Genomic DNA, 21139 nt, shown 5'->3' on the forward strand with positions numbered 1-21139 from the left:
ATGTATAATGTGTTTATATTATATACCCATATATTCTGAACTCCATAGTGTTGTCTTAATCTACTTCTCTAGCTTCTTGCCTTCCTATTGTTCTTCTCCCTGCCATGGGAGAAGAACTACTTACTCCCTACTGTAACTGTCCATATTCTATACTGTCAGACCTCAGGCCTTTGGCTGTACCCACATGTTGTTTCCATATCCTTGAATCCTGTCATTGGCATCATCATCTGTCAAAATCGTATGCTTCTTTTAAGGCAGGTGTTGCCAACTCAGATGCCTACAGAGGTTAATCAGGTAGCATAATAGCATAATTTGAGTGAAGTGGATTTGCATGGGAGGTTATAGGGAGCTGGAGAGCAACTGCCCCAGCTAAAAGGGCCCAGCAGCTATTTGGCACAAGCTGGTTATTAGAAAGTTGAATGTGGGCCCTGTGTTGCTAGATCTTTCAATTTTACAAGTGAGAAGTTGGAAGCCTATATTTTTATATGAGGTCTGATTTTTAAATGTTGGCAACTAGTTTTTGCAAAGTTTAAATACCGTGCAGGCCAAATAAAAACATCTGAGGGCTGGATTTGGCACTCGAATTCCCAGTTTGTGACCATTGCTCTAGACTTATTTCAGGTACTTTGTTCATGAATTACGTTGTCTGATTCTAATGGAGTTCTGTCTTTTTCAGCATTTTGTGTGTTGGATGGTCTGGCAGGGATGTTTCAGCATTTTGTGTGTTGACTGAATGCAGCACCTCAGTTATAGTGCTGCATCCAGTCTGCCTTAGTTTTAATATGCGTTTCTTTTCTAATACATTAGAAACATTTTGATGGCATGGGTTGGGTCTTAATTCTGCACTTAGTATATATCAGTACATACCTATGGCGTGTGTGTACATATGTGTGAGATGTATTGATTTTCTACCCTGATAATCCTTGGTTATCCTGGAAACTAGTGTCTGTTCTTTGTAGAAACACTAATAGTATGTTGGCTTTAATTGCCAAAGAGCTCTACATCTGGAAGGAATTGAATTGAGTAACATTGGTATTCAGAAGTTGATCTGACATAAATCCCATCTGATGGTTTAAATTTCATAATGTCCTGGAAAAATTGAAGTAGGAATGATTAATAACTAAAAAGATTTTTAAGGACAATAAAAGGAAAAATTGGTAAATTGTACCTCATTAAAATTAAAGACTTGCTCCGAAAGGCCCTATGAAGACAATTAAAAGATAAGCTACAGACTGGAAAAAAAATATTTGTAAACCACATATACAGAATATATGAAGAGCTCTCAAAAATCTCATTAGAAAATGGGCAAAAGATACAAAGATATTTCACTGACAAGGATATACAGGTGGCGTATAAGCACATGAAAAGATGTTCAACCTTATTAGGTCTTAGAGAAATGCAACTGAAATCCACAATGAGATATCACCACATAACCGTCAGAGTGGCTCAATTAAAAAATGGCGACAGTGTCAAATGCTGGCAAGAATGCAGAAAAACTTGATCACTCATACATTGCTAGTGGAAATGTAAAATGGTGTAGCTAGTCTGGAAAAGCGTATGGCAGTTTCTTGTAAAACTAAACATGAACTTAACCATATGACTCAACAATTGTACTCTTGGTCATTTACCCCAGAGAAATGAAAGCTTATGTTCCCCCAAAAACCTATACATGAACTTTCATGGCTGTTTTATTTAAAATAGTCCCAAACTGGAAACAATACAGATATCCTTCAATGGATAAATGGGTAAACTGTGATACATCTATACTATGGAATACTACCCAGAAATAAAAAGGAAGGAATATTGATACACACAACTTAAATGGATCTTGAGGGGCTTATGCTGAGTGAAAAAAGTCAATCTCAATAGATAACATGCTGAATGATTTCATTTATATAACATCTTGAAATGACAAAATTACAGAGATGAAGAACACCTGTCCATCAGAGCGATCAGTAGTTGCTTTGGGTTGGAAGGAGTGTGGCAAGTGGTTATGGCTAAAAAAGGATAGCACAAGGGAATCCTTGTGATTGAACTGTATCTTGATTGTGATAGTCGCACAAAGCTCTACATGTGATAAAATTTTATAGAACTAAATACAAATAAGTGCATGTAAAACTGATGAAATCTGAATGAGATCAGTGGATAGCATTGATCTCAGTTTCCTGGTTGTGATATTATATTTGTGTAAGTTTTACAATTGGGGGAAACTGGATGTAGGTATGTGGGATCTCTGCATTATTCCTTGTACTTGTATGTGAATCTATGATAATCTCAAACTAAAAAGTTTAAACAAATACTTTATACCAAAGAAGCCTATATAAAAGGTTTTTTTTTTTTTTTGGGTGGGGGGCTTTAATTTTACCAGGTGATGTTCTAATCATGTCAGATAAAGATGATATTGAGACTCCACTGCTAACTGAAGCAGCCCCCATCCTTGAAGATGGAAACTGTGAGCCAGCCAAGAATTCTGAGTTTGTTGACCAAGGTGCCAAGCCAGAGAGTAAATCAGAACCTGTAGTTTCCACTCGGAAAAGACCAGAGACCAAACCTTCCAGTGACCTTGAGACTTCAAAAGTTCTCCCTATTCAGGTATCACAGACCACAGACAAAATAGGGTATCTATGAAAATACTAGGATTAAAAAGTGTTGGGGCTAAAAGAAATTTGGCATAAATACCAATTTAGAATTGCTCTTATTTTTTTGTCTTTACAACCTAAAATATAGTCTTTTCCATGCTATAAATGTCTTTATGAGTAATTGCTTTTGCTACATGGTGCTTACATACTGATAGCATATATCTGCCAGTCAAGCAATACATTTTTTTAGCTAAATAATATGTATTTGTTCACCCATGCTTTTGGCTAATAATTAGATACTTTGTCCGTGCATTCTCATTTTCCTCTAATTTTTTTCATTTTTCTTTGCCTTTTGTTTTTCTGCCTACTGGGAAATTAGGATAATGTTTCCAAAGATGTACCCCAGACCAGGTGGGGTTATTGGGGGAGCTGGGGCAAGTCTATACTCTCTTCAGCCTCGGCCACGGTTGCCACAGTAGGTAAGATCATCAGTCATTTAGTTATTTTTATGTGTGTATTTTATATGGATCTGTGTTGCATATGACTTTGTTAAAAATCTTTTTCCTTCCATGTTTACTCGAAGGCTTTATAGTTTGAGGATGCATTAGTAATGATGGGCTGATGTATACTGCCACTAGAGTTTGTAGCATTTCCTCGTTAGAATATTGAAGTCTAGGAATGATTACTGTGAACTTATTCTTTGGTTTTTTTTTAGGGAAATAGTGCCAAGATTAGTTACATATTGTCAAAATAACATGTCTTGTGGTCATAAATGATTTTATTTAAATTTAAATCATTTAAATCAACTTGATTTAAATCTTCAAGTTTGAATTTTGGTTTGTTTCTTCAGTTTTGGTGACAAATAGCAAAAAAAAGTTATCATTTTTCTCATTAGGACAAGGTATTTCAAATGTCATCGAGAAGGCAGAGACTTCCCTTGGAATCCCTAGTCCCAGTGAAATTTCAACTGAAGTCAAGTATGTAGCAGGTCAGTATATGGAAACATAAAGACCTAGAATTATGAATTGAAATGGAGCAGTTGAACTAATTTTTCAGTAGGTATTTATTGGACATCTGATACTCAGGGCATCATGGGACTGTAGTGAGAAACAATTTAGAATCTTTAGCTCCCAGTTAGACATCTATGTCATTTAATCGCTTATGTGTCCCTTCACTTCACTTTCCACATCTGAAATAGAATATTTTATATCTCAAGTGATTGTTGTAAATATTTAACAAATAAGGCCATGAATATACAATATAAAAATTGCTTAGCATTTTGCTTGGCATAATTGAATGAGAGACCAGTAAGAGTTAGCTGAATCTGAGTCTGGTGTGACACAAGAAAAATATTTTAATGTATTGTTTTGGGTGTGTATTCTTTTTGTGTTCAGATTTTTATGAAGACTAAGTTTAATTCTAGAGGCTGGCCTTGATCGGACAGAAACCTGCTCTCAAACCATGAAGGCTAGAATTATAACCAGAAATCTAGAGGGCCTGGGACCAGAAAATATAAATCTTTTCAAGGCCTTGTTTGTATTCATCTCTCATGGGCTTTATTGTCTTTCTTGTTTCTTTTTGTTGATCTGTCTGTTTTTTTCTTGAAGCAGACTGACTTTCGCTGTTTATTTTCCTCAGCTCCAGCTTTATATTGAATTCTGGCATCAGTTATTTCCACTTCTGAGTTCCTAGGTAAAAGAATTAGATCAGTCTAAATTTGGGTCATGTGTCCATGGATCGCTTATGGCTAGGAGACAAGTTACATTGCATAAACATGGCTGCAAAGGACTATGTATGTGAATTGAAGGCACTGTTCTTAGTGATGCCTGCATCAGTTAAACTATTTTAGCTGCAAGTAACAGAATGTGTGAATGAAAGTCAGTGTATTTTTCTTACTTAAGGAGTCTAGAAGTAGGCTGTTCCAGAGTTAGTTTAGTGGCTCAATGATGTCAAGGTTTTGGGCTGGCTTCTCTACAGTATTCTCTGTTGATTTCTGTATAGTTACTTTATGGTTGCCTGATAATACTGCAGCTCCAAGTACAGTGTTCTAAAACAACCATGCTCAAAGTCAGGAATGAAGTAGATGGGAAGTGTCATTTCTCCTCACGCATCCCTCTTTCTTTAAAGAGGGGAAATGTTTTCCAGCAGTCCCAAGCATGTTTCTTCTCCAATGCCATGGCCTGGAACAGGATCTCATGTTCTTGATGTAGCAGCAAGAGGTGCTGAGAGAGTGAGTTGTGGGCATTATCAGAAACCTCAAGATCAGGATATGGGTTTAGCAGGCAAGGAAAAAGGGGGTTAGAAGTGGCTTTGAATATGTTAACAACAGCATCTTCATGACACTGAAAGATACCTACCACAGAGGGCCATGTTTTAAGAAGGACTTTGAAAAACTGAGTGAATCCTGAAAAGAGTGAGCTAGATAGTATAAATCAGAAAGTATCTGAGACAGGTCTCAATCAAGTTAGAGGTTTATTTTGCTAAGTTTGAGGATACACCTGGGAAAAAGGAACACAAACCACAGAAACAGTCTATCTTCCATACTCTTTTTGAAGAGGGTCTGGGGACTTCAATATTTAAAGGAGAAAGAGTGGGCTGTAGGGGAAAGAGGAAGAAAAGAAAGGGGAGGGTAGATAAGAGGGGCAAGTGGTTGCCTTCTTTTGAATCTTTGGTCAGTGTTCACTGAATCCACATTTTATGTGTAAAAGGAAAGAGCAGAGGTAGAGTAAATTATGTATGTGTCTTACGCTCAGTAAATTGGCAGTTTACATGAGATAAAGTAAACGTAAAGTAGCTACCTGTGGAAACATCTGGCCTTCTGTCTGGCCTTTCTGCTTAGGAACAAAAGGAAAGGCAGTTTTTTGTGTAACTGAGCTTTCAGCTTAACTTTATCTTTTGGCATAGTAAATTTGGGGTCCTGAGGTTTTATTTTCTTTCACAATAGTGAAATGTCTAGAATTAAAGTCTTATGAGAGAAAGTCTTATAAGAGATATTGAATCTGGTAATCTAGAGAAGGGAGATTGGGAGAATATACTGGTCTTTTTTCTGAAGAATAGCATGGAGAAGAGGATTAGGTTTATTATTCATGGTTTATTGGGAGAGAACTAGTAACTAGTACTACTCAGTGGAAGTTATATGGAGTTAAGTTTTAGTTTAATAAAGAGTTTAACAGGGAGAACTTTTCAAAATTACAATGGACTGCCTTTTGATACTAAACCCCTTCTATCTTCTAAAGTTCCTGAGGAAGGAGGTTAATTCCTCCGCCAAGGATATGTCTTATAGTCAACATGTATCTTTTCAGAATTTTGAGATAAGTATAGGCCACTGATGGAAGTCACTGATCATCTGTTAGGGATTTTGTTGTCTTCCTTTAAAGGGTACTATCTTCTGCTTTCCTTTTGTCAGCGGGCAGTTAAGGTATTTGCAACTTAAATTGATGCTTTTAAGGCTTTTTTTTCTTTTTCTTTTTTTTTTGAGACAGAGTCTCACTCTGTCGCCCAGGCTGTAGTGCAGTGGTACCATCTCAGCTCACTGCAACCTCTGCCTCCTGGGTTCAAGCTCTTCTCCTGCCTTAGCCTCCCAAGTAGCTGGGATTGCAAGCATGCGCCACCATGCCCGGCTAATTTTAGTATTTTTAGTAGAGGTGAGGTTTTGCCATGTTGGCCAGGCTGGTGTCAAACTCCTGACCTCAAGTGATTCTCCTGCCTCGGCCTCCCAAAGTACTGGGATTACAGGTGTGAGCTGCCATGCCTGGCCAAGGCTTTTTATAAAGCTTGTTTAGGGTGAGTCTAGAGTGGCCTTTACTCCAACTAAGTACTATTTATCTTTACTGCTAAGGCTTGACTCTTCTGAAGTCTCTACCTTAATTCCCAGGTGTTTAATAAAGTCTCTGCTTTGGTGGTTGGAAGTCAGATGTTTCTCAGCATGATCTCTGGGGATTGCTAAGCTTATAGCTCTGTGGTAGTTCTTTGTACAGACTCGTGGAGTCTCCCAGTGCCTGAGCAGTGCGGTATTTAAGCAAAAACACCTAAAGTTGTCTTTGGGCATGCCTATGCGGGTTCTTAGAACTCTTTAGCTATGTAGCTTCCTTCTCTGTGGTTTTCTGACCTGCAAATTCCGATTGCTTCAGCATTCCCAGATTCCAGTCTCCGTTTCTTCCACTCATACTGGTTGCCATGCCCTCCTTGGGTTTCTCCTCCCTCTGTCATGGCCTGGAAAGCTCCTCTATACAGAAAGCCAAGCCAATTGTAAAGTTTACTTTTTTTTTTCTTGTGTGAACCAAAGTCTTGTACTGCCTATTGTCCTATGTCTGAAGACAGTTGCTTCTTATATATTGTCCAGTTTTTCAGTTGTTGTGGCAGGAGGGCGTATCTAATACCAGTTAATCTATTATGGCTGGAAGTGGAAGTCCTCTCGATAATAGAGTATTTAATAATACTTAAATTATTTGGTATAATGGTTGTTTTCCTATGTGAAATTTTTAAAGTTAATAGATTTTTTTTTTAAATATACCCATCTTTGTAATGTATGTCTGTTTGATTTCTACTAATCATAATTTTCTAGGACAAAATTTAAAATAGACTGGATTTTTAAAAATCAGGTTTATTGAGTTATAATTTACACACAGTAAAATTTATTCTTTTTAGATGTACAGTTTTACATGTTTTGACCAGTATGTATACTTCTGTTTATACTATGTAATCATAGTACACTGTGATTATGCAGATATAGAAAACATTCTTTATAGAATGATCAATACAGATATATGGAATGTTTCTTATATCTGTATAGATAATTGAGACATAAGAATATTTTTATTACCCCAAAAAAGTTCTCTCATGCCCTTTTGTAGTCACTCTGCTTCACTTACTGTCAGTTCTCAGCAATTACTGATCTTATAGTTTTCTGACCTTATAGTTTGACTTTGTCCTGAAGATTATATAATTGGAATCATACAACATGTAGTCTGTTGTGTATATCAGCTGTTTGTTTACAAAACTGGATTTTATTTTTGAAATGAAATGAAAATGAAAACTGCCTATCTTAGCTTTCATTTTAAAATAAGCAAATGGTTTAAAATGATAAAAAGGGCTAAAGCCGTGTGTGTAGTAGGCAGGGTCTAGTTTTAAAAAATTCACATAGATGCTAATAAAGCATAAGAGTTAAGGGACCTGTGCTTCATGTTTACACATCCCCTCCCTCTTGTAGGAGAGACAAATGCCAAAGAGAATGAAAACTTCTCCCCAGTGGCTGGGGCATTTGGTGTATTCTCAACTATCTCTACTGCTGTTCAGAGCACAGTAAGTAAAAAAGTGCAAGGTGGCCTGTTCCTTTCCATAATTATAATGAATTTGCATATCTTTCTCTCTCTTTTCTTTGAACATACATGTGGACTGATTACTTTTAAAGGAGTCCAGGCCACTGAAGACCAGTCACTTTGATCTTATGGGTGGAGTGGATGCTACTTGAAAACTTTCATTAAAGCAATAAGGATGAAAGTAGGAAATAAAGGAGTATCAATAAGGGAGTAGGAGTTACAGAGAGGCAATATATGTATTACGAATTCTTAATTTGGTGGCCCTAAAAAAATGTCTGCTTTACAAAAATATTTTTCTCATAGTTGCATCTTTTAGGCAAAGGGGAAATGTGATCTTTTTGACAGATATTTGCGAAACTATATATGATTAAAAAGATTTGTGAAAGGATTGTCTAGGAAGCTAAATATCTTTGCTACATGAGGATAGATAGCTAGTATTTTTTTAAATTTTAACTTTTTATTGAAATATACATACAGAAGAATGAAACAATAAGTGTTGTTTGAATTTTCAGTGTGAAGCACCCAGAGTAAGAAACAGTATTACCGTACAGCAGATCCCCCCACCATCTTGTGTCCTCTCCCAGTTTCCTGTGTCTTCCCCTCTCCTGCACCAAGATAACCATAATCCTGACCTCTACCATCATAGGTTAATTTTACCTGCATTTCAGCTTTACATAAGTGGAATCACATATAGTAGCTAACTTCTTTCACACAACATTATGTTTGTATAATGTATCTATGGTGGAGTTTGTGTGGAAGATTTGATTTTCTTTGTTGTATTTCATTGTGAAGCTTTGTCACGTTTTATTTATTCATTTCATAGTTGGTGAGCATTGGGGTAGTTTTCAGTTTGTAGCTATTACAAACAGCTGTTATGAACATTTTTGTACATGTCTTCTGATGAACCTCTGTACTTATTTCTGTTAGGATGTAACCATGAGTGGAATTGCTGGGTCATGCAGCTGTAGTAGATGTTGACAAACAGTTTTCCAACGAAGTTATACCTATTTACATTCCCATAAGCAGTGTGCGATTGTTTTATTTGCCTTACATTCTTGCCAATGCTTGGTATTGTTAGCCACTATTTTTATATAATAGTAAAAATATGCATACCGTTATGTTTTCTCAATATTGTTGTAATGAGGTTTCGTGTATTTTCTAGGGAAAGAGTGTTATCAGTGGGGGTTTGGATGCCTTAGAATTCATTGGAAAAAAGACAATGGATGTGATAGCTGAAGGGGATCCTGGATTTAAAAGAACCAAGGGTCTGATGAACCGAAATGCTACACTATCTCAGGTACTGATTATCTTTACCTGTTTACTTCCTGTTTCTGTTTTGATCTGTATTTTTGCCTTTGTTTACTTGGAACCTTGTTAGTGTTTTCAATAATTTTCAATAATATTTTTATTAAGGCGTTTTTTGGGGGGTCAGGGGTTGGTGAGAGCTCTACTGTTTACAGAAATACCCAGCTGTTTTTTCCTCCTGTTTCCTTTCTGCAGGATCCTCCCATCAGTGCAGTACAAAATGCTAAACCTTGTCAGGTTTTTTTTTTTTTCTTTTTAATGTTTAAATCACTTTCAGAGAAACTGGTTCCTTGGGTGTTATTTGCACTTTCTAGGATCAAATTATGTGACCAGGCACGGTGGCTCACAGCTGTAATCCCAGCACTTTGGGAGGCCGAGGCAGGTGGATCAGTTGAGGTCAGGAGTTCAAGATCAACCTGGCCAACATAATGAAACCCCGTCTCTTCTAAAAATACAAAAATTAGCTGGGCATGGTGGCATATGCCTATAATCCCAGCTACTCGGGAGGCTGAAACACGAGAATAGCTTAAACCCAGGAGGCAGAGGTTGCAGTGAGCAGAGACGTGCCACTGCACTCCAGCCTGGGTGACAGAGTGAAACACCGTCTCAAATTATGTGTGATCATCTTTCTTTCTGTAGCTCCTGAGTCTACCAGATTTGAATTGCAATGCCAAGAATGAAAGGGCAATCCTCTGTACTGTAATATGTCTAAGCTTTGCTTCCTTCAATTCTCAGAACTCATCCTTGAGCTCTCATTGTTTGCTACAGTGTAATGCCTCCATCTCTTTTTAGGTTTTACGAGAGGCGAAGGAGAAAGAAGAGATATGGAACTCCAATGAGGTTACTATGGAAACAGAAAAGAAAACTCATTATGGGTTACTCTTTGATGAATTTCAAGGCCTTTCACATCTAGAAGCTCTGGAGATGCTTTCCCGAGAAAGTGAAATAAAGGTAATTCCAAGCCAAAATCTCAACTGGAAAAAGTCTTCAAATAAAAGAATGCTGCATAGTTTCTTTTCTCTCTGTACATTCGGAAGATGAAATGTATTTTTGATAGTGGCTTGAGATGCGTTGGAAATACTACCACAAAATAAATTTAAAAACTGATGTTTGACTGAACTAATTGCTAGAAATAGAATTAGTCAAGTATTATTTCTTTAAATTTAGACGAAAAAGGCAGATTAACAAACAGGTCTTAATAGGACGTTTGTTGTTTTTTCTTCGCTTTGGTTTTTGTTTTGTCTTGTTTTTACTTTTTTTGACCTAGGCTGCCAAGAAACCTGTTGACTTGAGCTGCCAATTTGTGTACAGTTACCTGTTAGCTTTTAATTGATTTAAGATTATCTCATTTTTCTGTGATTTCTAAGCCGTTGTTAAACACTGATAATTTCCAGGAATTTCTGGCTAGTATTACTTTTAGAAGTACAGAGTCTCCCTACCTTTCTGTCATAACCAGCCTCTTGTGTTAAGGTTCTTAAGGAATAACTTGTGCTGACTGGTCAGCTCGTAATTTTGACTTCAATATGATCTATATATAGTCTCTTCCTCATCTGTGAATGTTTTTCTTTTCTTTCATACTCCTGTAACATTTTATTCTTATATCCATTCAGGTGAAATCTATCCTTAATTCTCTGAGTGGAGAAGAATTAGAAACTCTAAAAGTTGAATTAGAGCAACTCAAAGAAGCATTTTCTCTAGCAGAATTTTGTGAAGAAGAGGAAGAAGAGAAAAAAGGTAATACTGAAATTTAGTATCTGAGTGGAGAGGATGCAGTGTGTTTGTATGCATTGCATTGCCCTTGAAATAAATTATTTACTCTCTTATTACACTGGCTTGATTTTACTTTTTCAGTGAAAATTTAATGCAGATTCTCTGTGTAAAATTCTCTACAGCCTTGCACCTGACTACGCATTGATGGGGGCAGTTGGCCTTATGCCCGTGTCTCCCTACCTCCTTCCAACCAAACTCTTTGTGACTTCTCAAGGTCTAATCTTGCAACTCATGTCTTTGCCTGTTTTTGCAGTTAGAAAGCTGTTCTCTTCAGATTGTTGCCTCAGTTTGACTGGTCATTCATATGAGCTTTTATATTCCTAGGTACTTTACCTCTGCCTCTCTGACTCTCGTAACCCCTGATTCTGTCTTGAATTGAGGCATGCAGGGTGGCAGTTATCCATAATGTGGGTGATAGTTTGTCTTTTTTAATTTTGAAAACCCTTATGCCATATTTTAATATCTTCTTTCTCAGAAAATGTAAATACTATGTGTATTTGCAAAATTATCAGAAAATGAGATGGGTCAGGAAATGAGATGACTGACATAAAGCATAATTGCCAGGCAACTGAATGTTAAGTTCTAAGGATTGTTTTATTAACATTTTAGCAGGAAATATTTCTAAGCTATACACTAACTGATCTTTTTTTAAAAAGTGGAATCTAACGAATACAGTTTTGCCTTTTCTTGATGAAATAATCAGTTTTAAACTTTAAAAGTGAATGGAAAAATTCTCTCAGGTTTCATTAAGACGTAGAGATAATCACCCATGTAGTAGGTTAAATCAATGATGAACAAAGTGTGGTCTGTAGACCCTTGAATTCCCAAAACCCTTTCAGGGCGTCTATGAGTCAAAACTCTGCATCATAATACTAAGATGTTGTCTGCTTAGGAATTTTTTAAAAATTATTATGATTTTTTTTTTTTCTGCTTTGGCATTTGTGCTGATGGTGAATAACAATCATGCATAAAATTGCTGGTGCCATAACATGGATCAAGATGTTAGCAAAGTCTACTAGTGTCATTGCATTTTTATTGCCATGCATTGGCAGTTAAAAAAAAAGTGCCAGGTTTATTTAATCTTGTCCTTGATGATGCAGTAAACATTATTACTTTTATTAAATCTTGACCTTTAAATATGCGTCTTACAAATGTTCCGTGTGATGCCTACTGAAGTATGATGTTTGTCTCAGGAAAAGCACTTACATTATTTGAGTTGTGAGCTGAACTACATGCTTTTTTCATGGAATACCATTTTTACTTGAAAGGATAACAGTCACAGAGACTACTCAGAATAGGACAGTTGGTACACATTTTCCTGAAAATGAATGAAGTGAGCCTTTTCTTCAAGGAAAGCAACTAATTTATTTGTGACTCATGATAAAAATGTAAGTGAAGGTTGAAACTTTGTAAAACTTATTTGCTGCTGTGGTGAGCTTGACAGCTTCCCAGTGCTTATAGACTCTTCTGATGAAATTTGTGGTGATCATATTTGTTAAAATATCACTTTTTTATATTTTACAAGGAAATGTATTGGCATTTGGAAAATCTGCGTAACTCAGAGAACCAATATATTCTAAATGTCAAATCACCATGGGTAAAAGACCTAATGGATTTTAATTTAGTGTACAAAATTTTATGTTATGGTTTCAGGTATATTGCAATATAGTTCATTGCAACTAATTTTTAAGAAATGACCACTTGTTGAGTTTTGGTGTGGTATTAAAGAATATTAATAATTATCTGAAAAGGCTATTAAAATACTTCTTCCCTTTCCAACTATGTATCTTTGTAAAGTTGAATTTTCTTCATATACTTAAACAAAGCAACATAACAGACTGAATATAAAAGTAGATAAGAGAATTTAGCTATCATCTGTTGAGCTAGATATTAAAGAGATTCAACCATGATATTAAATGATGGCACTATTCTCACTAAAATTTTTCTTTTTTGAAAAATACAGTTTTTAAAAATAAAAAGTATGTTATTTATGTTAATAACTAGTGTGGGTTTACTGTTTCGAATGAATTAATGAACACTTTGTTTTATAACTTTTTATATGTATATGTATATGTATAAAACTTACACTAAAAAAGCTCTTTAATGTTCTCAGAAAGTTTTACAAGTACAACAAGGTCCTGAGACCAACAAGTTTGAGAATTACCAGATTAAATAACCTAAACTGCAATGCTTTTTAAAAATGTTTCTGATTGCTTTTTAGAATTTGTACGTCTTTATTTCTTTCTGTTCATTTATCTGTTCATCTTTTACTTCACTGTTAGTGAGCTGGCTTCTGATATCCCATGAATCTCATTTGGTTTTCTATTTCCAATCTGTGGGTGAGAAACAAGGTGACTAGTTTTATTCAAGATGTCTGTTAAAAGCAAAGAGCTCTGAGTGAGGGTCTTAGAGTTTTTCCTGTGACAGGAAACATAAAGTTAAGTGTGTGGATTCTCTAAAAACAGGGACTTTTTTTTCTTTTTCTTTTAAAATCACTTAAGGAGAAGAAATATACATTTATATCATTTATAATTACATAGTTATGTTTACCAATGCTCTTTGTCTTTTGTTGTTTTTTTTCAATTTTTTTATTTCCATAGGTTATCAGGGAACAGGTGGTGTTTGGTTACATGAGTAAGTTCTTTAGAGGTGATTTGTGAGAATTTGGTGCACCCATCACCCGAGCAGTATACACTGCACCCAGTTTGTGCACCTGAGCAGTATACACCACACTCCCTTCCCATCCTTTCCCCACCGAGTCCCCAAAGCCCATTGTGTCATTCTTAAGCCTTTGCATCCTCATAGCTTAGCTCCTACTTATTAATGAGAACATATGATGTTTGGTTTTCCATTCCTGAGTTACTTCACTTAGAATAATAGCCTTCAGTCTCATCCAGGTCACTGCGAATGTGTTAATTCATTCCTTTTTATGGCTGTGTAGTATTCTATGATATATGTATATATATGTCACAGTTTCTTTATCTACTCATTGATGGGCATTTGAGTTGGTTCCACATTTTTACAAGTGTGAATTGTGCTGCTATAAACATGCGTGTGCAAGTATCTTTTTCTTTTATTTTTCTTTTTTTTTTTGTTTTTTTTTTTGAGACAGAGTCTCGCTCTGTCGCCCAGGCTGGAGTGCAGTGGCCGGATCTCAGCTCACTGCAAGCTCCGCCTTCCTGGGTTCACGCCATTCTCCTGCCTCAGCCTCCCGAGTAGCTGGGACTACAGGTGCCCGCCACCTCGCCCGGCTAGTTTTTTGTATTTTTTTTTTTTTTTTAGTAGAGACGGGGTTTCACCGTGTTAGCCAGGATGGTCTCGATCTCCTGACCTCGTGATCCGCCCGTCTCGGCCTCCCAAAGTGCTGGGATTACAGGCTTGAGCCACCGCGCCCAGCCTATTTTTTCTTTTATTATTATACTTTTACGTTCTAGGGTACATGTGCACAACGTGCAGGCCTCTAACATATGTATACATGTGCTGTGTTGGTTTGTTGCACCCATCAACTCGTCATTTACATTAGGCACTTCTCCCAATGCTATCCCTCCCCCATTCCCCTGCTCCATGACAGGCCCCATTGTGTGATGTTCCCCACCCTGTGTCCAAGTGTTCTCATTGTTCAGTTCCCACCTATGAGTGAGAACATGTGGTGTTTGGTTTTCTGTCCTTGTGATGGTTTGCTCAGAATGATGGTTTCCAGCTTCATCCATATCGCTACAAAGGACATGAACTCATCCTTTTTATTGACTGCATAGTATTCCGTGGTATATATGTGCCACATTTTCTTAATCCAGTCTATCATTGATGGACATTTGGGTTGATTTCATGTCTTTGCTATTGTGAATAGTGCCACAATAAACATATGTGGGCATTTGTCCTTATAGCAGCATGATTTATAATCCTTTGGGTATATATCCAGTAATGGGATCACTGGATCAAATGGTATTTCTAGTTCTAGACCCTTGAGGAATCACCACACTGTCTTCCACAATGATTGAACTAGTTTACACTCCCAGCAACATTGTAAAAGCATTCCTATTTCTCCACATCCTCTCCAGCATCTGTTGTTTCCTGACTTGTTAATGATCACCATTCTAACTGGTGTGCGATGTTATCTCATTGTGGTTTTGATTTGCATTTCTCTGATGACAAGTGATGATGAGCATTTTTTCATGTGTCTCTTGGCTCCATAAATGTCTTCTTTTGAGAAGTGTCTGTTCATATCCTTTGCCCACTTTTTGATGGGGTTGTTTGATTTTGTCTTCTAAATTTGTTTAAGTTCTTTGTAAATTCTGAATATTAGCCCTTTGTCAGATGGGTAGATTGCAAAAATGTTCTCCCATTCTGTAGGTTGCCTGTTCACTCCGATGGTAGTTTCTTTTGCTGTGCAGAAGCTCTTTAGTTTAATTAGATCCCATTTGTCAATTTTGGCTTTTGTTGCCATTGCTTTTGGTGTTTTAGTCATGAAGTCCTTGCCCGTGCCTAGGTCCTGAATGGTATTGCCTAGGTTTTCTTCTAGGGTTTTTATGGGTTTAGGTCTAATATTTAAGTCTTTAATCCATCTTGAATTAATTTTTGTGTAAGGCATAAGGAAAGGATCCAGTTCCTTCAAACTATATATAGTATAGTTTGAAGTTGGGTGGCATGATGCCTCCAACTTTGTTCTTTTTGCTTAGGATTGTCTTGGCGATGTGGGCTCTTTTTTGGTTTCATATGAACTTTACAGTAGTTTTTTCCAATTCTGTGAAGAAAGTAATTGGTAGCTTAATGGGGATGGCATTGAATCTATAAGTTACCTTGGGCAGTATGGCCATTTTCACAATATTGATTCTTCCTCTCTATGAGCATGGAATGTTCTTCCATTTGTTTGTATCCTGTATCTCTTACTTCATTGAGCAGTGGTTTGTAGCTCTCCTTGAAGGGGTCCTTCTCATCCCTTGTAAGTTGGATTCTTAGGTATTTTATTCTCTTTGTAGCAATTGTGAATGGGAGTTCACTCATGATTTGGCTCTCTGTCTGTTATTGATGTATAAAAATGCTTGTGATTTTTGCACGTTGATTTTGTATCCTGAGACTTTGCTGAAGTTGCTTATCAGCTTAAGGAGATTTTGGGCTGAGATGATGGGGTTTTTTAAATATACAATCATGTCATCTGCAAACAGGGACAATTTGACTTCCTCTTTTCCTAATTGAAAACCCTTTATTTGTTTCTCCTCCTGAGTGCCTTGGTCAGAACTTCCAACACTATGTTGAATAGGAGTGGTGAGAGAGGGCATCCCTGTCTTGTGCCAGTTTTCAAAGGGAATGCTTCCAGTTTCTGCCCGTTCAGTATGATACTGGCTGTGGGTTTGTCATAAATAGCTCTTAATTTTGAGATACGTTCCATCAATACTGAATTTATTGAGAGTTTTTAGCATGAAGGGCTGTTGAATTTTGTTGAAGATCTTTTCTGCATCTATTGAGATAATCATGTGGTTTTTGTCTTTGGTTCTGTTTCTATGATGGATTACGTTTATTGATTTGCATATGTTGAACCAGCCTTGCATCCCAGGGATAAAGCCAACTTGATCTTGGTGAATAAGCTTTTTGATGTGCTGCTGGATTCAGTTTGCCAGTATTTTATTGAGGATTTTTGCATCGATGTTCATCAGGGATATTGGTCTGAAATTCTCGTTTTTTGTTGCGTCTCTGCCGGGCTTTGGTATCAGGATGATGGTGGCCTCATAAAATGAGTTAGGGAGGATTCCCTCTTTTTTTTTATTGATAGGAATAGTTTCAGAAGGAATGGTACCAGCTCCTCTTTGTACCTCCAGTAGAATTCGGCTGTGAATCCATCTGGTCCTGGACTTTTTTTGATTGGTAGTCTATTAATTATTGCTTCAATTTCAGAGTCTGTTATTGCTCTATTCAGTGATTCAGCTTCTTCCTGGTTTAGTCTTGGGAGAGTGTATGTGTCCAGGAATTTGTCCATTTCTTCTAGATTTTCTAGTTTATTTGCGTAAAGGTGTTTATAGTATTCTCTGATGGTAGTTTGTATTTCTGTGGGATCGGTGGTGATATCCCCTTTAGCATTTTTTTATTGCATCTATTTGATTCTTCTCTCTTTTCTTCTTTATTAGTCTTGCCAGCAGTCTATCAGTTTTGTTGATCTTTTCAAAAAAACAGCTCCTGGATTCATTGATTTTTTGAAGGGTTTTTTGTTCTGCTCTGATCTTAGTTACTTCTTGTTTTCTGCTAGCCTTTGAATTTATTTGCTCTTGCTTCTCTAGTTCTTTTAATTGTGATGTCAGGGTATTGATTTTAGATCTTTCCTGCTTTCTCTTGTGGGCATTTAGTGCTATAAATTTCCCTCTACACACTGCTTTAAATATGTCCCAGAGTTTGTGGTACGTTGTGTGTTTGTTCTCATTGGTTTCAAAGAACATCTTTATTTCTGCCTTCATTTTGTTATGTACCCGGTAGTCATTCAGGAGCAGGTTTTTCAGTTTCCATGTAGTTGTGTGGTTTTTAGTGAGTTTCTTAATCCTGAGTTCTAATTTGATCGCACTGTGGTCTGAGAGACAGTTTGTTGTGGTTTCTGTTCTTTTACAATTGCTGAGGAGTGCTTTACTTCCAACTATGTGGTTGATTTTGGAGTAAGTGTGATGTGGTGCTGAGAAGAATGTATATTCTGTTGATTTTTGGTGGAGAGTTCTCTAGCTGTCTATTAGGTCTGCTTGGTGCAGAGCTAAGTTCAATTCCTGGATATCTTAACTTTCTCGTTGATCTGTCTAATGTTGACAGTGGGATGTTAAAGTCTCCCATTATTATTGTGTGGGAGTCTAAGTCTCTTTTTAAGTCTCTAAGGACTTGCTTTATGAATCTGGGTGCTCCTGTATTGGTTTCATATATATTTAGGATAGTTAGTTCTTGTTGAAGTGATCCCTTTACCATTACATAATAGCCTTCTTTGTCTCTTTTGAACTTCGTTAGTTTAAAATCTGTTTTATCGAGACTAGTATTGTAATCCCTGCTTTTTTTTGCTTTCCATTTGCTTGGTAGATCTTCCTCTATCCCTTTATTTTGAGCCTATGTGTGTCTCTGCACGTGAGATGGGTATCCTGAATATAGCACCCTGATGGGTCTTGACTCTTTATCCAATTTGCCAGTCTTTGTCTTTTAATTGGGGCATATAGCCCCTTTACAGTTAAGGTTAATATTGTTATGTATGAATTTGATCCTGTCATTATGATGTTACCTAGTTATTTTGCCCATTAGTTGATGCAGTTTCTTCCTAGCATCGATGGTCTTTACAATTTGGCATGTTTTTGCAGTGGCTGGTACCAGTTGTTCCTTTCTGTGTTTAGCACTTCCTTCAGGACCACTCTTGTAAGGCAGGCCTTGTGGTGACAAAATCCCTCAGCATTTGCTTGTCTGTAAAGGATTTTATTTCTCCTTCACTTATGAAGCTGAGTTTGCCTAGATATGAAATTCTGGGTTGAAAATTCTTTTATTTAAGAATGTTAAATATTGGACACCACTCTTCTGGCTTGTAGAGTTTCTGCTGAGAGATCTGCTGTTAGTCTGATGGGCTTCCCGTTGTGGGAAACCTGACCTTTCTCTCTGGCTGCCCTTAAGATTTTTCCTTCATTTCAATCTTGGTGAATCTGACAATTATGTGTCTTGGGGTTGCTCTTCTTGAAGACTATCTTTGTGGTGTTCTCTGTATTTCTTGAATTTGCATGTTGGCCTGCCTTGCTAGGTTGGGGAAGTTCTCCTGGATAATATCCTGAAGAGTGTTTTCCAGCTTGGTTCCATTCTCCCCGTCACTTTCAGGTCCACCAGTCAAACGTAGAGTTGGTCTTTTCACATAGACCCATATTTCTTGGAAGCTTTGTTCTTTTGTTTTTACTATTTTTTCTCTAAACTTCTCTTCTCACTTTATTTTATTAATTTGATCTTCAATCACTGATACCCTTTCTTCCACTTGTTCGAATTAGCTACTGAAGCTTGTGCATGTGCCACGTAGTTCTCGTGCCATGGTTTTCAGCTCCATCAGGTCATTTAAGGTCTTCTCTATACTGTTTATTCTAGTTAGACATTCGTCTAATCTTTTTCAATGTTTTTAGCTTCCTTGCGATGGGTTCAAACATCCTCCTTTAGCTTGGAGTAGTTTGTTATTACCGACTTTCTGAAGTCTACTTCTGCCAACTTGTCAAAATCATTCTCTGTCCCGCTTTGTTCTGTTGCTGGCGAGGAGCTGTGTTCCTTTGGAGGAGAAGGGACATTCTGGTTTTTAGAATTTTCACCTTTTCTGCTCTGGTTTCTCCCCATCTTTGTGGTTTTATCTACCTTTGGTCTTTGATGATGGTGACCTACAGATGGGGTTTTGGTGTGGATGTCCTTTTTGTTGATGTTATTCCTTTCTGTTTGTTAGTTTTCCTTCTAACAGTCAGGTCCCTCAGCTGCAGGTCTGTTGGAGTTTGCTGGAGGTCCACTCCAGACCCAATTTGCCTGGGTATCACCAGCGGAGGCTGCAGAACAGCAAATATTGCAGAACAGCAAGTGTTGCTGCCTGATCCTTCTTCTGGAAGCTTTGTCTCAGAGTGGCACCCAGCTGTATGAAGTGTCAGTTGGCCCCTACTAGGAGGTATCTCCAAGTTAGGCTACATGGGAGTCAGGGACCCACTTGAGGCAGTCTGTCCATTCTCAGAGCTCAAACACTGTGCTGGGAGAACCACTGCTCTTTTCAGAGCTGTCAGACAGGGACGTTTAAGTCTGCAGAAGTTTCTTCTGCCTTTTGTTCAGCTATGCCCTGCCCCTAGAGGTGGAGTCTTCAGAGGCAGGGGGACCTCCTTGAGCTTCAGTGGGCTCCTCCCAGTTTGAGCTTCCTGGAGGCTTTGTTTACCAACTCAAGCCTCAGCAATGGCGGACGCCCCTCCCCCAGCCAGGCTTGCCACCTGGTAGTTCGATCTCAAACTAGCAGTGAGCAAGGCTCCGTGGGAGTGGGCCCTGCTGAGCTAGGCACAGGATATAATCTCCTGGTGTGCCGTTTGCTAAGACTGTTGGAAAAGCGCAGTGTTTAGGTGGCAGTGTCCTGATTTTCCCGGTATAGTCTGTCACAGTTTCTCTTGGCTAGGAAAGGGAACTCCCCCAACCCCTTGCACTTCCCAGGTGAGGCGATGCCCTACCCTGCTTTGGCTTGCCCTCTGTGGGCTGCACCCACTGTCTGACCAGTCCCAGTGAGATGAACCAGGTACCTCAGTTGGAAATGCAGAAATCACCTGTCTTCTGTGTCGATCACACTGGGAGCCACTGACCAGAGCTGTTTCTATTCAGCCATCTTGGAACGGACCCCTCCAAGGATCTTTTTCATATAATGACTTCTTTTCCTCTGGGTAGATACCCAGTAGTGGGATTGCTGGATCAAATGGTATTCTACTTTTAGTTCTTTAAGGAAAATCTACACAGTTTTCCATAGTGGTTGTACTAGTTTACGTTCCCACCAGCCATGTAGAAGTGTTCCCTGTTCACTGCATCCATGCCAGCATCTATTATTTTTTGGTTTTTTGATTATGGCCATTCTTGCAGGAGTAAGGTGGTATCGCATTGTGGTTTTGATTTGCATTTCCCTGATCATTAGTGATGTTGAGCATTTTTTCATATGTTTAGAGCCATTTGTTTATCTTCTTTTGAGAATTGTCAGTTCATGTCCTTAGCCCACTTTTTGATTGGATTGTTTTTTTCTTGTTGATTTGTTTGAGTTCATTGTGGATTCTGGATGTTAGTTGTTTGTCAGATGTATAGATTGTGAAGATTTTCTCCCACCCTGTGGGTTGTCTGTTTACTCTGCTGACTTTTTTGCCATGCAAAAGCTCTTTAGTTTAATTAAGTTCCAGCTATTTTTCTTTGTTTTTATTGCGTTTGCTTTTGAGTTCTTGGTCAGGAAATCCTTGCCTAAGCCAATGTCTAGAAGGGTTTTTCCAATGTTACCTTCTAGAATTTTTATAGTTTCAGGTCTTAGTTGATTATTGTGTAAGATAAGAGATGAGGATTCAGTTTCATTCTCCTACATGTGGCTAGCCAATTATCCCAGCACCATTTGTTTAACAGGGTGTCCTTTCCCTACTTTATGTTTTTGTTTGCTTTGTCAAAGATCAGTTGGCTTTAAGTATTTGGGTTTATTTC

At 37.7% G+C, this 21139-nt stretch overlaps 2 protein-coding genes across 7 annotated transcripts in view; one reads left to right on the forward strand and one right to left on the reverse strand.

Moving 5' to 3' along the window:
- The window catches only part of LOC126956755 (ubiquitin-conjugating enzyme E2 L3-like), a 1010865-nt gene that overhangs the window by 598228 nt on the left and 391498 nt on the right, over nt 1-21139 (reverse strand). The gene's annotated exons all lie outside the window — the stretch shown is intronic.
- Nucleotides 1-21139, forward strand: part of FAM114A2 (family with sequence similarity 114 member A2) — a 51634-nt gene that overhangs the window by 1615 nt on the left and 28880 nt on the right. For all 6 annotated transcript variants that reach the window (XM_050793936.1, XM_050793937.1, XM_050793934.1 and 3 more), the window contains 7 exons: nt 2369-2592; nt 2959-3058; nt 3475-3567; nt 7789-7880; nt 9060-9194; nt 9995-10153; nt 10813-10936. In XM_050793936.1, the coding sequence (XP_050649893.1) occupies nt 2383-2592; nt 2959-3058; nt 3475-3567; nt 7789-7880; nt 9060-9194; nt 9995-10153; nt 10813-10936 (913 nt within the window). In that variant the 5' untranslated portion in view covers nt 2369-2382. The remainder of the gene's footprint in view (nt 1-2368; nt 2593-2958; nt 3059-3474; nt 3568-7788; nt 7881-9059; nt 9195-9994; nt 10154-10812; nt 10937-21139) is intronic.

The sequence above is a fragment of the Macaca thibetana genome, chromosome 6 (assembly GCF_024542745.1).
Source record: "Macaca thibetana thibetana isolate TM-01 chromosome 6, ASM2454274v1, whole genome shotgun sequence".
NCBI classification, from domain to species: domain Eukaryota; kingdom Metazoa; phylum Chordata; class Mammalia; order Primates; family Cercopithecidae; genus Macaca; species Macaca thibetana.